The 14,867-nt window shown below is 48.6% G+C and overlaps 1 protein-coding gene across 4 annotated transcripts in view; it reads right to left on the bottom strand.

Moving 5' to 3' along the window:
* The window catches only part of PACC1 (proton activated chloride channel 1), a 35,514-nt gene extending 20,978 nt beyond the window's left edge, over positions 1-14,536 (bottom strand). The window contains exons 1-4 of one of the 4 annotated variants that reach the window (XM_055583019.1): positions 14,347-14,362; positions 9,479-9,575; positions 7,387-7,476; positions 6,683-6,807 (exon numbers count right to left, since the gene is read on the bottom strand). Coding sequence is in view for 2 of the 4 variants with exons in the window: in XM_055583022.1 (XP_055438997.1) it covers positions 9,479-9,575; positions 14,347-14,382 (133 nt within the window). In the remaining 2 variants the exon portion in view is untranslated. Of the gene's footprint in view, positions 1-6,682; positions 6,808-7,386; positions 7,477-9,478; positions 9,576-14,346 lie in introns of all 4 variants that reach the window. The other 3 variants (XM_055583020.1, XM_055583022.1, XM_055583021.1) reach the window with 3 other exon arrangements.
* Between the last annotated feature and the right edge of the window lie 331 nt (positions 14,537-14,867).

The following is a 14,867-nucleotide window of genomic DNA, read 5'->3' as shown; positions in this document are numbered from 1 at the left end:
ATTACTGTGATATTGAATGGTTTGCCTTGGAAACGAACAGAGATCATTCTGTCGTTTTTGAGATTGCATCCAAGTACTGCATTTTGGACTCTTTTGTTGACCATGATGGCTACTCCATTTCTTCTGAGGGATTCCTGCCCACAGTAGTAGATATAATGGCCATCTGAGTTAAATTCACCCATTCCAGTCCATTTTAGTTTGCTGATTCCTAGAATGTTGACGTTCACTCTTGCCATCTCCTGTTTGACCACTTCCAATTTGCCTTGATTCATGCACCTGACATTCCAGGCTCCTATGCAATATTGCTCTTTACAGCATTGGACCTTGCTTCTATCACCAGTCACATCCACAGCTGGGTATTGTTTTTGCTTTGGCTGCATCCCTTCATTCTTTCTGGAGTTATTTCTCCACTGATCTCCAGTAGCATTTGGGCACCTACTGACCTGGGGAGTTCCTCTTTCAGTATCCTATCATTTTGCCTTTTCATACTGTTCATGGGGTTTTCAAGGCAAGAATACTGAAGTGGTTTGCCATTCCCTTCTCCAGTGGACCACATTCTGTCAGACCTCTCCACCATGACCCGCCCGTCTTGGGTTGCCCCACGGGCATGGCTTAGTTTCATTGAGTTAGACAAGGCTGTGGTCCTAGTGTGATTAGATTGACTAGTTTTCTGTGAGTATGGTTTCAGTGTGTCTGCCATCTGATGCCCTCTTGCAACACCTACTGTCTTACAGTGCTTTCACTGATCTACAAATTGGCATGTAATGTAAATAAAAAACCATAGAACTGTTTATCATCCACACATGGTATATGTGACACTCCAGTGCCTCCTGAGAAATCTGTATGCTGGTCAAGAAGCAACAATTAGAACCAGTCATGAAACAAAGGACTGGTTCCAAATTGGGAAAGGAGTACATCAAGGCTGTATACTGTCACTCTGCATATCATACGAAATGCCAGGCTGGATGAAGCACAAGCTGGAATCAAGATTGCCAGGAAAAATATCAACAACCTCAGATATGCAGATAACACCACCCTTATGGCAGAAAGCAAAGAGGAACTAAAGTTCATCCTGATGAAAGTGATAAAGTAAAAGTGATGAAGTCAATCTTGATGAAAGTGAAAGAGAAGAGTGAAAAAGCTGGCTTAAAACTCAACATTCAAAAAACTAAGATGATAGCATCCAATCTCATCACTTCATGGCAAACAGATGGGGAAACAATGCAAACAGTGACAGACTATTTTCTTGGGCTCCAAAATCGCCGCAGATGGTGACTGCAGCTATGAAATTAAAAGACGTTTGCTCCTTGGAAGAAAAGTTATAACCAACCTATACAGCATATTCAAAAGCAGAGATGTTACTTTGCCAGCAAAGTTCCGCATAGTCAAAGCTATTTTCATGGATGTGAGAGTTGGACCATAAAGAAAGCTGAGAGCTGAACAACTGATGCTTCTAAACTGTGGTCTTGGAGAAGACTCTTGAGAGTCCCTTGAACTGCAAGGAGATCAAACCAGTCCATCCTAAAGGAAATCAGTCCTGAATATTCATTGGAAGGACTGATGCTGAAGCTCCAATACTTTGGCCACCTGATGTGAAGAGCTGACTCATTAGAAAAGAGCCTGATGCTGGGAAAGATTGAAGGCAGGAGAAGGGGATGACAGAGCATGAGGTGGTTGGATGGCATCACCAACTCAATGGACAAGAGTCTGAGCAAGCTCTCGGAGTTGGTGATGGACAGGGAAGCTTGGTGTGCTCCAGTCCATGGGGTTACAAAGAGTCGGACACAACTGAGTGACTGAACTCACTGAATGCTAAAAGTAGACACTGTTACATTTTACCATTATTTTTAAAAAGGTGCTAGATATTTGATAAAATGTCCCGTGTACTCTTCAGTCAGAAAAACCAAACACTGGCTATTCTGTGGCAAGTTGGATGAATGCTTTTCAAAAGTACGTGTGTCGGTGCTAAGTCGCTTCAGTCAGGCCCAATTCTTTGTGATGCTATGGACTGTAGCCTGCCTGGCTCCTCCAGGCAAGAATACTGGAGTGGGTTGCCATGCCCTCCTCCACAGGATCTTCCTGACCCAGGGAGTGAACCCACGCCTCTTAGGTCTCCTGCATTGGCAGGTGGGTTCTTTACCTCTAGCACCACCTGGGAAGCCCATACATCCTTTATATATATGCAAACTCACAGTAGTAGAAAGACAAAAGGAATGCACAGGACTTTCTTGAGAAAAGTAATTTATGAGTTTTGTAAAACCCATAACAGAACTGTTTCAAAAACCAAACGTGTCTCAGAATGTATTGGTAAGTCAGTCCATTAAGAAGATGTGTGATGAACAACTCAATTTCTGAAAACATCGTTGAGACCTTTATTCACAGGAAAGGAAACTGGCTGACTACCATAACCCTGCAAAACTCTACCTTGCAGACAGCACTGGGCTAAGATGCATTCAGATTGCAAAGAAGAAATGAATTCTTGGTTTATCCTTTTCTTCTTTTTAGTGATGTGACGGGTTTGTTGTTTTAATTTCATTTTGTTTTTTTTTTTAGATATAATTTATATCCATAAAATGGACCTTTAAAAGTGAATATATTTAGTAGTTTTTAAAATATTCACAAAGTGTACAGTCACAACCACTATCTAATTACAGAACATTGTCATTACCCAAAAAGAAACTCTATACCCATTAGCAGTCACTCCATCTTTATCTTAGTCCCTGGCAACCAACAGTCTACTTTCTGTTGCTATGGACTTACCTATTCCAGGCAAGTCTCATAAGTGGAATCATACTATATGTGACCTTTTGTGTCTGACTTCCTTCACATGACAGAACGTTTTGAAGATTCATCCATGTCGTAATATGTATCAGTTCTTCATTCCTATTTATTGCATAATAATATTCCATTGTGTGAACACAGCATTTTATTTATCCATTCTTCAGTGGATGGACATTTGTGTTGTTTCTACTTTTTGTCTATTATGATCCTGCTATAAACATTCATTACAAGTTTTTGTGTGGACATACAGTTTTCATTTCCCTTGGATATATAGCTAAGAGTGGAACCACTGGGTCATATGCTAACTCTATATTTAAACCTTTTGAGGAACTGCCGGACTATTTTCCACAGTAGCTGCACCATTTTATTAATACATTTTCATCAGCAACGTCTGGGGTTTCTAATTTATCTACATCCTCACCAAAGCTTGCTTATCATCGTCTTTTTGATTGTAGTCATCCTGGTAGGTATGAGATTACACCTCACTGTGGTTTAGATTTGCATTTCCCTAAAGACTAACAATGTTGAGCATCTATTCATGTGTTTATCTGTCCTTTGTATACCTTCTTTAGAGAAACATTATTCACATTCTTTGTCCACTTTTAATTAGGGTATCTTTTATCACTGAGTTATAAGAGTTTTTTATAATTGCTAAATACAAGTCCTTTATCAGATATATGATTTGAAAATTTCTCCCATCCTGTGGGCTACCTTTTCACTTTCGTGATAATATCATTTGATGTGCAAGTTTTTCATTTTGATGAGGTTCAATTTACCTTATTTTTTCTTTGGTTGCTTATCTTTGTCTGTTCTATTAATATACAGTTGTTTCTGTGGAGAACTAACTAACCAAATGTTCTCAGTTTGATTACATCCCTAATACATAAACTGTTTATTCAATTAGCACGTCCTGTCTCATCTTTTCCTTTGAAAAGAATAATAAGTGGTTGTGCTTCCCCTGCTAGAGAGGAAATGAACAGACTGAGGCTTTAACCACATTATGGCATGGAATTACTTCCCTCAGAGACTAACACTGGGAATACAATCCTGAACGCCAGGTGCTTAACTCGAACCTCGGCTGCCAAACACTCAGCATCCCTGTACTGTCTTCCTGTCTTGCTACCCCGAGCTCCAGCCCACCTCCTCTTCTGGCCTCCAAGTGAGGACCCTTCTCGTGCTCATGGCTCTTCCCTGCTTATTCCACATTCTGTGTCCTGGCTTTCTTCCAGGCCCCTAACCCTCCCGCTCTGGGTCCAGTCCTCACCTCTCTCCTGTCAAGCCTGTAGCTCTCACTGCCTCTGGGCCAACTCCACCAGACACCACACCCACTGAAGCTCGTCTTCTCGTCCAGCCACTTGCTCCTCTGGACTGTATCTCTGTATGTTATTCTCCTCCTCACCTGGCTTCAAACCTCAGAATCTTCTTTGATTCTTGCTTCTCCCTCCCCCACATCAAAGCAGCCTATCATATCAGCCTCCAGCCTCTGACATGGCACAGCTGCCTTCAGTTCAGTTCAGCTGTTCAGTCCTGTCTGACCCCATGGACTGCAGCACGCCAGGCTTCCCTATCCATCATCAACTCCCTCAGCTTGCTCAAACTCATGTCCATTGAGTCAGTGATGCCATCCAACCATCTCACCCTCTGTTGTCCCCTTCTCCTCCTGCCTTCGATCTTTCCCAGCATCAGGCTCTTTTCCAAGGAGTCAGTTCTTCACATCAGGTGGCCAAAGTATTGGAGTTTCAGCTTCAGCATCAGTCTTTCCAATGAATATTCAAGGACTGATTTCCTTTAGGATTGACTGGTTTGATATCCTTGAGGCCTAAGTGACTCTTAAGAGTCTTCTTCAACGCCACAGTACAAAAACATCAATTCTCTGGCGCTCAGCTTTCTTTATAGTCCAACTCTCACATCCATAGATGACTACTGGAAAAACCATAGCTTTGACTAGACGGACCTTTGTTGGCAAAGTAATGTCTTGCTTTTTAATATGCTGTCTAGGTTGGTCATAACTTTTCCTCCAAGAAGCAAGCTTTCATGGCTGCAGTCACCATCTGCAGTGATTTTGGAGTCCCCCAAAATAAAGTCTGACACTGTTTCCACTGTTTCCCCATCTATTTGCCATAAAGTGATGGGACCAGATGCCATGATCTTCATTTTCTGAATGTTGAGTTTTAAGCCGACTTTTTCACTCTCCTCTTTCACTTTCATCAAGAGGCTCTTTAGTTCCTCTTTGCTTTCTGCCATAAGGGTGGTGTCATTTGCATATCTGAGGTTATTGATATTTCTCCCGGCAATCTTGATTCCAGCTGTGCTTCGTCTAGCCCAGCATTTCACATGATATACTCTGCATACAAGTTAAATAAGGAGGGCGACAATTTACAGCCTTGTTGGACTCCTTTCCCGATTTTGAGCCAGACTGTTGATCCATGTCCAGTTCTAACTGTTGCTTCTTGACCTGCATACAGATTTCTCAGGAGGCAGGTAATGTGGTCTGGTATTCCCATTTCCTTAAGAATTTTCCACAGTTGGCTTGCTTCAACTTAATCCAGCCCCACACCCTGCCACACTCACCTTCCTTAAATGCCCGCTTCATTCCTTACTGTTCTGTTCTAATTCCTTTAAATACTGCTGCTCCCTAGAGAAAGCCCAAACCACCAATGCTGAAACCCCAGCCCCAGTCTGACCCAGCCAGGCTTTCCTACCTCACCTCCCTCTGCTTCTCTCATCAACCCTGTCCAACCACTGTGCTTCCCACTGATTCTGAAATGCCCTATTTTCATTTCCACCGCTATGTGCTTGCACATGCCACCCCTCCTCCCCGGCCAGCCCTTCTTTTCCACCCATACATCACCCTTGGATTAATCCCACTTCCTTCAGCAACTAGCCCATGCTCATTAATTCCTGAAGCCCCTGTCTCTAGCATTTCTTTGGCCTTCGTTCACTCATCCATTCAAGTTGGCTTAGATACGATGCTTTCCTGCTCTAAATCCCCACCTCCCTCTCCCAGAGCACCGATATACATGGGGCTCCTAGAGAGGGCCAGGCTACTAAGCACTGGAATTACAGTGAGAGTAGAGGGGACAAGCCTTCATGCCTCCCAGAACTCCGGGGCAGGCCCAAGGGGCTGATGCAACTGAAGAATTAGTCAGTAAATGCGCCCTCTCAGCTGTGCTACATGCTACAGAAGAACAGTAATGAACGCCAGGAAAGCAGGCAACAGGGAGAAACAGACCCCATCCGGTTGTTCAGGGCAGGCTCTGTAGAAGGAGGGTTACGTTCTTGGGGTAACCTGCCTTCTCTCTCCACATGGCCTGAGCTCTTGGAAGCAGGCCATGTCTCACTCCCCTTCTTTGTGGTTTTGGCATTTGGCGCAAAGATGAAGGAGTCCGTGAGTGACTCTGGCAGATGTCAGGCAGGCGTTTGGGACAAGAAAGCCCCTCATCCAGGAACAACTGAGCCAGAGTCAGAATACATTCAGAGAGACAGGCCTGGGTTCATTGGGAGCCCCGTCATTCATTCAGTCGGAGCACAGTACTCCTTTGTGCCCCTGGTTTGTCTATCAACTAGGACTAAACATCTCCCTCAGAAAGTGGCTAGGAGGATTATAAAGTAGTGATAAAGTCTATATAGAAAGCCCCACCCAGGCCTGGCACAGGAAAGCACCTAGCCAGCGTGGCTGTTGTCATCAGTACCATTAGTTTTATTACCGTGAGGGGACTCAGAGGCACGCCATGAGCTCGGAAAGTTGTACCCCACATCGTCAAAGTCACTACTGAGACCGGCTGAAGGGACTTCTGAGCACCGGACTGTCTACAGTCTAAACAGGACACATATCCAGCCGAGTTTCCCAAAATCAGGGAAGGCTCTTGCTGGCCAATGGACTACCCAAAATCCACTCTACCTGGTGGCTGGCTTCCTGCTCTGACTCATCTCAGGCTTTGAGGCCCCAGGAATCTGAGGCAGAAAGAGAGGCTGCTAAGGTTGAAGGTCATCATGGCCATGTCCTCATTTGCCTGGCATTTATCTCTGAAAGGAAGCACAACAGGAAACTTCGTCTTTCCAAGCCTGGCCTCCATTCTCTTCCTGCTGCCTCCATCCATCCTCTTCTGCCTCGGGACAAGAGGGCCGTGCAGGGTGCAGCAGGCAAAATAATGACCCACCACAGGTGTCCACGTCCTCAAGCTCGAACCTATAATTATGTCAAGTTACAGGGCAAAGATGGGCTTATAGTTGCTGATTATCTGACCTTAAAACGGGGAAATGGGACTTTCCATTCAGGGGCTGAGTCCACCTGCCAATGCAGGGGAAATGGGTTCAATCCCTGGTCCAGGAAGAACCCGCAAGCCTGTGCGCCACAACTACTGAAGCCCATGTGCTCTGGGGCCCGCAAGCCGCCAACTACGAAAGCTCATGCACCTAAAGCCTGTGCTCAAAAACAAGAGAAGCCACCGCAGAGAAGCCTAAGCCTGCCAGTGCAACAAAGAGTAGCCCCTACTGCCACAACTAGACAAAGTCCACATGCAGCAACGAACACCCAGCACAACCAAAAAATACATAGATAACTAATTAAAAAAAGACAACAACACGGAAATGATTCTGGATTACCTGGATGGGCCCAGTATAATCACAAGGGCTCTTTAAACATGGAAGAGGGAGGCAGAAGTCAGTGTCAGAACGAGCAGATCTGAGAAAGACCTGAAGGTGGAAGAAGGGACATGAGCTGAGAAAGGCAGGCAGCCTTGAGACGCTGGAAAAGGCACTAAAATAGATTCTTCTCTGGAGCCTCCAGAAAGGAATTGAGGCCTGCTGACACTTTAACTTTAGCCCAGGGAGACTCATTTTGGACTTCTGACCTCCAGGACTGTCAGATAATAAATCTGAGCTGTTTTACGTCACTAAGTTTGTGGTAATTTGTTACATAAAAGATAGAAACGAATACACAAGGCTTTCAAAACCTTCTCCCTAGGACCTCAGGGCATTGTCTCCCTCGGAGGCAATGTCCAGAGTCAGAGTCGGCGCAGTCCTGCCACAACCTTTAGCATATTGGAATTTAATAGAAGGATGCGTAAGTTATTTTTTAAAAAAATCACAGGTGCAGTAGAAAGCATCTGGGGTCAGACAGAGCCTGATGCAGTCAGTCTGCAGGCCAGCTTCAAGATTCTCCCATAATGCACTTAATCTCCCTGAGCCTTAGGGCCTCAAGTGGAATCAAGAGGATGACCGCCTCACAGGGCTGTCATGAGAATTAGATGGGCCATGGGGATGACAGAGCCTGGCCCAGGGGAAGCAGTCAGTAAATGTTAGCCGCCCTTCCTGCCTCCTTCCTTCTACAAAGTCTTCTCTAAGGATTAGGCACAATCACAGAATTTCCGATCCCATCCCCACCCCTCCAAATACTGGAGTCCAAAGGAGCAGAACCCCACCTCCCTCAATCCACCCAAGAAGCTGGAGTCAGGCAGGACTCTACTCACTCACTCACTCAGGCATTCATTCGACAAATCCTTATTGCACGGCCAGGGCTGAGTGGGGAAGCAAAAGGGACTGGTCTCTACCTTGGTGGGGTTTATAGTCTAGTAGACTACACAGACATTAACCAACAGTCAGGCAAACTCTTACACCATTCCATCAGCCACAGCTGCAAGCCAGAGACGCAGAGGTTACCAGTGACAGTGGCCATGATCTAGCCAGGCAGTCAGACAAGGCTTTGCAGGAAAAAGAAAGAGTGAGCTGACAGCTGAAAGATGATTATGCATTACTAAACAACAGACAGAAGAGAACTCCAGGCAGAGGAATAAAACAACAAAAAAGCCCGGAGTGAGGCCTGAAGAAAAACGCCAGCAGGGTCAAGGGGCTGTGAAAACGGGGAAGAGGGTAAGGAAGGAGAAAAGAATGACTCTTGGGTCCAACTGGGTGGTGATGGCATTGTTCCTGGAAACAGGAAACGCTGGGAGAGGGTCACGCTGGCAGTGGGGAAACCATGAGGTCAATTTTGGACATGTGGAGTTCGGGGGAACTTTAGGACATCCAGGCAGACCCATCACCTGGGAATCAGGGTACACAGCATATGTAAAAAGGCACCTCTGGGCCAGAGATAAAACCACGGCAGACACATGTGTGCAAACAGTGACTGAAGCAGGGGAGGGGGCCTGGGCAAGGCCACCCACCAGAGACTGAGAGAAGGGGGCCTCTGACAAATATTTAACACCCAAGAGCGGGAGGGTGACTGCAAAAGAGGCTGCAAGGAGTGGTCTGAGAAGTACAGTGTCACATTATGGAAGCTAAGGGAGCAGAGTGTAGGCAGGAGGAAGAGGTGGTGGAGGTACCAGACGCTGTCACTGCCAGGCTCTGCAGGATGCCACCTTACTGATGGGACCAGCTAGCTGGGCAACGAAACTGGAGAGGCCTCTTGTCGGAGATGTGAGCCTATCAGATAATCTCCCAGAGGGCCCTGGGAAGTGACCCAGGTATCAGAGGCTCAACTGCTGACAGCTTCCCAGGGAAAAAGAAACAGAAAAGCAGAGATGCAAAGTCCCTGCCGTTGCATCCAATATGTATGGCCGCAAAATGACGGTGACACTGGAAATCCAACACGGGCAGGGCTACCCCTCTGACACAGGTGTCCGGCTGGACTGGGGCCTGCAGTGGCAGCAAAGGCTCAGCACCAGTCACGTCCGCCCCCAGCGCTGAATCCACTCACCTGGTAAGATCCCCGGACCCTGGACCTTGACCGTCTCCTTGTCCCGCTCGTCCGCCTGCTCTGAGTTCTCAACCACCTGATCCAACTCCTCACTCAGCTAAAGGGAGGAACAAAGAGCACAAAGAAGTCAGCTACATCAGTTTTGCCTTTCTAGACTAAAATAAGAAAGCAGAGGCTGCTTCTCACTTAATTATCACCCCCCCCCAAAAAAAAATCATACATTGCAGGGTATGTGCATGCGTGCACGTGAAGTCGCTTCAGTCCTGTCTGACTCTTTGCAACCCCATGGACGAGCTCCTCTGTCCATGGGATTTGCCAGGCAAGAATACTGCAGTAGGTTGCCAGGCCCTCCGCTAGGGGACCTTCCCAACCCAGGGATCGAACCATGTCTCTTTACGTCTCCTGAATACCCAGGAATAGAACCGTGTCTCTTTACGTCTCCTGAACGGGGCAGGTGCGCTCTTTACCACTAATGCCACCAGGGAAGCCCATGATGCAGGGTATGTTATACCTGCTCTACAGATGAACACAACCAAGTTCAGGAATTTCAAATAACTTCTTATATGTTAGTCTTCCAGGGCTACCATAACAAAGCACCACAAACTAGCTGGCTGAAAACAACAGGAATTTATCCCCTCATAGTTATGGAGGCTAGCAAGCTGAAGTCAAGGTGACGGCAAGGCTGGTTCCTTCTGAAGGCTGTGACGGAGAACCTCTTCCATGCCTCTCTTCTAGCTCCAGGTAATGCCAGCAATTCCTCGTGCTCCTTGGCTTTTAGACGCACTCACTCTCCAAACTGTCTCCATCTTTACATGGAGTCTGTGTCTCCACACAGTCATCCTTCTAATAAGAACACCAAGCAGGCTGATTTAGGGCCTTTCTCCAGTACAACCTCGTCTTAACTAAGTACATCTGCAATAACCCTCTTTCCAAATAAGGTTATTCTCTGAGGTGCTGGGGGTGAGGACGTCAATGTATCTTTTCAGGGAACACAATTCAACTCACAAGACTTTCCATGGCCACAGAGACAGGAGCCAAATCCAAGTTAGTCTAGTTCCAAAACCCACGCTCTTAATCACTTTCCGGAAGAGGAGGAAATGCAAGCTTAGCGTCTGCTGAGGCAGAGGATGGAACAGTGAAGTCAGCATCAGAGCTAAAGTCCACCAACTCAGGCTGCAAATGCAGAACAAAGTGGGGAGGGCAGGCCACCCCAGAGACAGGTGCTAATTAGCAGCCTAATGCAGGTAACCTCCACCTCACTTCCTCAGTGTTCTCACCTGTCAAATGGGGACAATGATACAGTGATAACTGACAAGGTTCCACAGTATTAAGGAGAAGAGCAAGAAACAGCAAGACCAGAGTGTCTCACTCCAGGTAGCAGCCAGCAATCCCCTGGACTGGAAGGGTAGGGGCAGGGATAGATTGTCCCAGTATTTTCTTAGGTTCCCAGTGTCAACACTCTAGGTCTCAAGATTTTTTCTTTTTTTTTTAATATTTTTCTCATTTTTTCAAAAATAATTTTACTTCTTTCTTTATTTCTGGCTGCGCTGGGACTTCCCTGCTGCTCAGGCTTTTTCTCTAGTTGAAACAAGTGGGGCTACTCTCTGGTGGTGCCTGGGCTTCTCATGGCAGCGGCTTTTCTTGTTCCAGATCACAGGCTCCAGGCACACTGGCTCAGCAGTCACAGTGCGCGGGCTAAGCTGCTCCATGGCATGCGGGATCCTCCCAGACCAAGGATCGAACCTGTGTCTCCTGCATTGGCACGTGGATTCTTAACCTCTGGACCACCAGGGAAGTCCCTCAAGACATTTTCATTAAAAATTCATCTCTAGGAGACTTGAGCTAAAATAAAGCTCTTACGTACCTAATACTCTTCCATCTCCTCCACACCTGCCCTTTTAGAATCAGGGAAAACTTCTAGTTTAAAGCCTTCCAAGCCCAAAAGAAAAGGAAAACCAATACGTGAAAGAGGGCTAGAAGCTTAAAGAAGGTACCACGAGACCCAGGCCCCCAGTGGGAACACAGACCAAGAGAGCCCCAGGGCTCTCGCTGGCCAAAGGAAAAGGGAGGTACAAGTCCTGGAAAGGCCCAGCACTCTCAGATCCAAGCTTCACAACGGTTCAGCCTATAACCCTAGCAGGCTCCTAACCCAGCTCCCCTCCTGACTACCTGAAGCCATAATAAACCCACCTCCTTGCCCAGCCCTGGCCAAGTTCCCCAGCATGACGCCTGCAAGAAAGAGTCAGGAGGCCTCCTTCTTCTGAAGGTGAGAGACAGGACCTTCAGAATGGGCCACTGAGGAAGCTCAGGGGAGGGGTCCTTCCAGTGTCTTCCACCATGGGGAAACGGAAACTGAATCCACCCTTGGCCTTGACCCTGCAAGCAGGATAACTGCCTATGTTTTAGCAAACGTGTTAGGAGCCCTGCTTGAGACGAGGATGGTAGAGTTTACGTGCGGATGATGAGCGACAGGGTCCTGTAAACCAGGACCCCAGTGCTTCCCAGAAGCAGGAGCTGCCCACATCCTGTTAATAACAACTAGCATTCACTGAGGGGCCACTACTGCCAGGCACTGAGCTAAGCACCCTACATACCAACTCAGCTAATCCTCACAGCCCCATGAGATAAGGACTACCTTCATTTTACAGATGAACTGGAGGCTCAGAGAAGTGACTTGACAAAAGTCACACAAACAGCAGGAGGCAAGGCAAGGATAGGAGGAACTCAGGCTTTTTGCCTTAAAAGTCCTAGTATTTGGGGATTCCCTGGTGGCTCAGTGGGTGGTGCCAACGCACGGGTACAACCCCTGGTTGGAGAAGATTCCACATGCCAAGGAACAACTAAGCCCGTGCACAACTGCTGAGCCTGTGCTCTAGAGCCCAGGAACCGCAACCACTGAGCCTACACGGCCTAGAGCCTGCGCTCGGCAACGAGAGGCCCCTGCAATGAGAAGCCTGTGTACTGCAACGAACAGTAGCCCCCACTCACCGCAACTAGGAAAGCCCGCATAGCAACGACCCGGCAGAGCCAAAAATAAAGAAATCAAAAAAAATTTAAAGTCGTGGTATTTATCCATTATGCTCTATTCCCTATAAACCTGAAAACTTGCAGAGTCAGGAAAAGACACAACTTATTCCCCAGGATTCCTCCACTGCCGTGGGTACAGAATCTAGGGGCCACAAAATCCCAAGCACTGGCTAAAATCCAACAGGCTCCTTTGGGATAAAGGAAATGGTAGGAGAAACACAGAAATTTGTCCCAAAGTCAGATTCTAGCTCGGATCCTGCATTAAAAAATGGCAAACCTCAGGTAAATATATCATCTGTTGTCAACTTGACTTCCCTTTCTACTATAGGGCGAAGCCATCTGCTTTACAGACTCCACACAGTATCATTTACAAAGGGTGAAATGTACATGAGTATTGATCAGTATTGCTCAAGGCAGCAGCCGCTCAAATGAGAGAGACTGATAGAAACTTCAGACTAGCCTGGAAAGTCAGACCTCATGGAGCACGTGAGATTTGAGATCCCTCCTTGTAAAATAAGGAAATTTTAACCAAAGGACTTGAAGAAGCAGTGTGAGCACAAGCATAGCAGGGGCACATTTTGAAATGGTGTTTCCAGTGTGGTCAGAATCTAGGTGGGTGAGGAGATGACGGGATACGGCTGCAGGGCTGTCAGAGCTTGCTAAGAAGTCTGGACTGTTCTGGGCAGACCAGTGGCAGCATCAGGTGTATGTATAAAGGGATGCTCTGGAATCAGGGTAGTGAAGTGAAAGTCGCTCAGTCGTGTTCGACTCTTTGTGACCCCACGGACCATACATACAGTCCATGGAATTCTCCAGGCCAGAATACTGGAGTGAGTAGTCGTTCCCTCCCCCAGGGCATCTTCCCAACCCAGGGATCGAACCCAGGTCTCCCACATTGCAGGCGAATTCTTTACCAGTTGAGCCACAAGGGAAGCCCAGGATCAAGGTAGGACCCTGAACAAATGTGCACAGCATGGGAGACACCAAACAGGGAGAGGTGATCAGGGCAGAATTAGGGACTCAAACCTGAGGATGTAAGCTGCCTGAACTTGCCAAGAGAGGGGGGCACGGTGAGGGGCACAGGGGAGGGGAGAGCACCGGAGATGACCAGGGTTTGGGACCCTCGAGGAGGAACAGGAGAGCTGGAGTCAGGAGGAGAAGCTGGTCTGGGGGAAAGAGCTGGAACCGCTCGTCGGTAGCTCAGGACAGGCAAGAAAAGAGACAAAGAACTGGAAAGTGAGAGTTACAGTCGTGGGAGGAGGTGAAACGGGAGAGAAACGGAGCGGAGCGAGAAGCAGCTCTGTGGGAGAAAGCACACTTTCAAAGCTTGCTAGCCATCCAGACGGGCTGTGATAATCGCTACCGCTAGCAGCTGAGGGGCCACGAGGCCCTGGGCGTGGAGGTGGGCTGCCGCCCAGCGCGCCTCTACTCCGGCCGGGGAGAAAGAAGGGCGCGGGTGCTTCCACTTGTTGCAAAGAACCCCACGGTCCTCGAGGCGACCCGGGGTGCTGCCCGGCCGGCCGCGCTGCCGCCCGGGTCCGGACGAGGCTTTTAATCAGTCACCGGCTGGTTACGGGTCGCGGCTCCGGGGCCCCGGGGCTCCATCCTTCGGCCCAGCCACGGCCGCGTCCGGAGGAGGCTCCGCGCTCCGCTTCCTTCCTGCTCCGCCGCAGCTCGGCACGCGGGGGGACCCCTCCCCCGACCGCTCCTCGGAGGCGCGCTCTGCCCACCCGGACGCCCCCTACCCCGGGCACCCCAGAAAACGCCCGGACCCCCGAGACCCGCTCCGCATCGCGGCAAACTGTGCTGTAGCACCCTCCCGGCCACTGCCGTGCGTGTACCTCTTGGTAGGATGTGGAGAGCTCCTGGCGGATCATGGCCTTGACCGGAGCTAAGGCACACCTGAGCCCGCTCGAGTTCGCGAGAGGCAGCTCCCCGAGAACGGCCGCCGCAGCCCCGAGATCCGCCGGCTCTCGGCGGCGACGCGAAACCTGTTCGGAGGGAGGAGCTGCTTCGGGACCAAGGCGGGGGCCGCACTCAGCGCATGCGCCTCGCGCCCCACGGCGCCGGGGCAGCAAAAGGCCTGCTGGAAAATGTAGTTCTGGGCGGGGGACGGTTCCATTCAGTCGCTCAGTCGTGTCCGACTCTTTGCGACCCCATCGACCGCAGCACGCCAGGCCTCCCTGTCCATCACCAGCTCCCAGAGTTTACCCAAACTCATGTCCATTGAGTTGGTGATGCCATCCAACCATCTCATCCTCTGTCGTCCCTTCTCCTCCTGCCTTCAATCTCTCCCAGCTTCAGGGTCTTTTCCAATGAGTCAGCTCTTCGCATCAGGTGGCCAAAGTATTGGAGTTTCAGC

This window comes from Bubalus kerabau, chromosome 5, assembly GCF_029407905.1.
Source record: "Bubalus kerabau isolate K-KA32 ecotype Philippines breed swamp buffalo chromosome 5, PCC_UOA_SB_1v2, whole genome shotgun sequence".
Lineage (NCBI taxonomy): Eukaryota > Metazoa > Chordata > Mammalia > Artiodactyla > Bovidae > Bubalus > Bubalus kerabau.
Note: the sequence above shows the minus strand (reverse complement) of the source record. Positions and strands in the feature narration are given on the sequence as shown.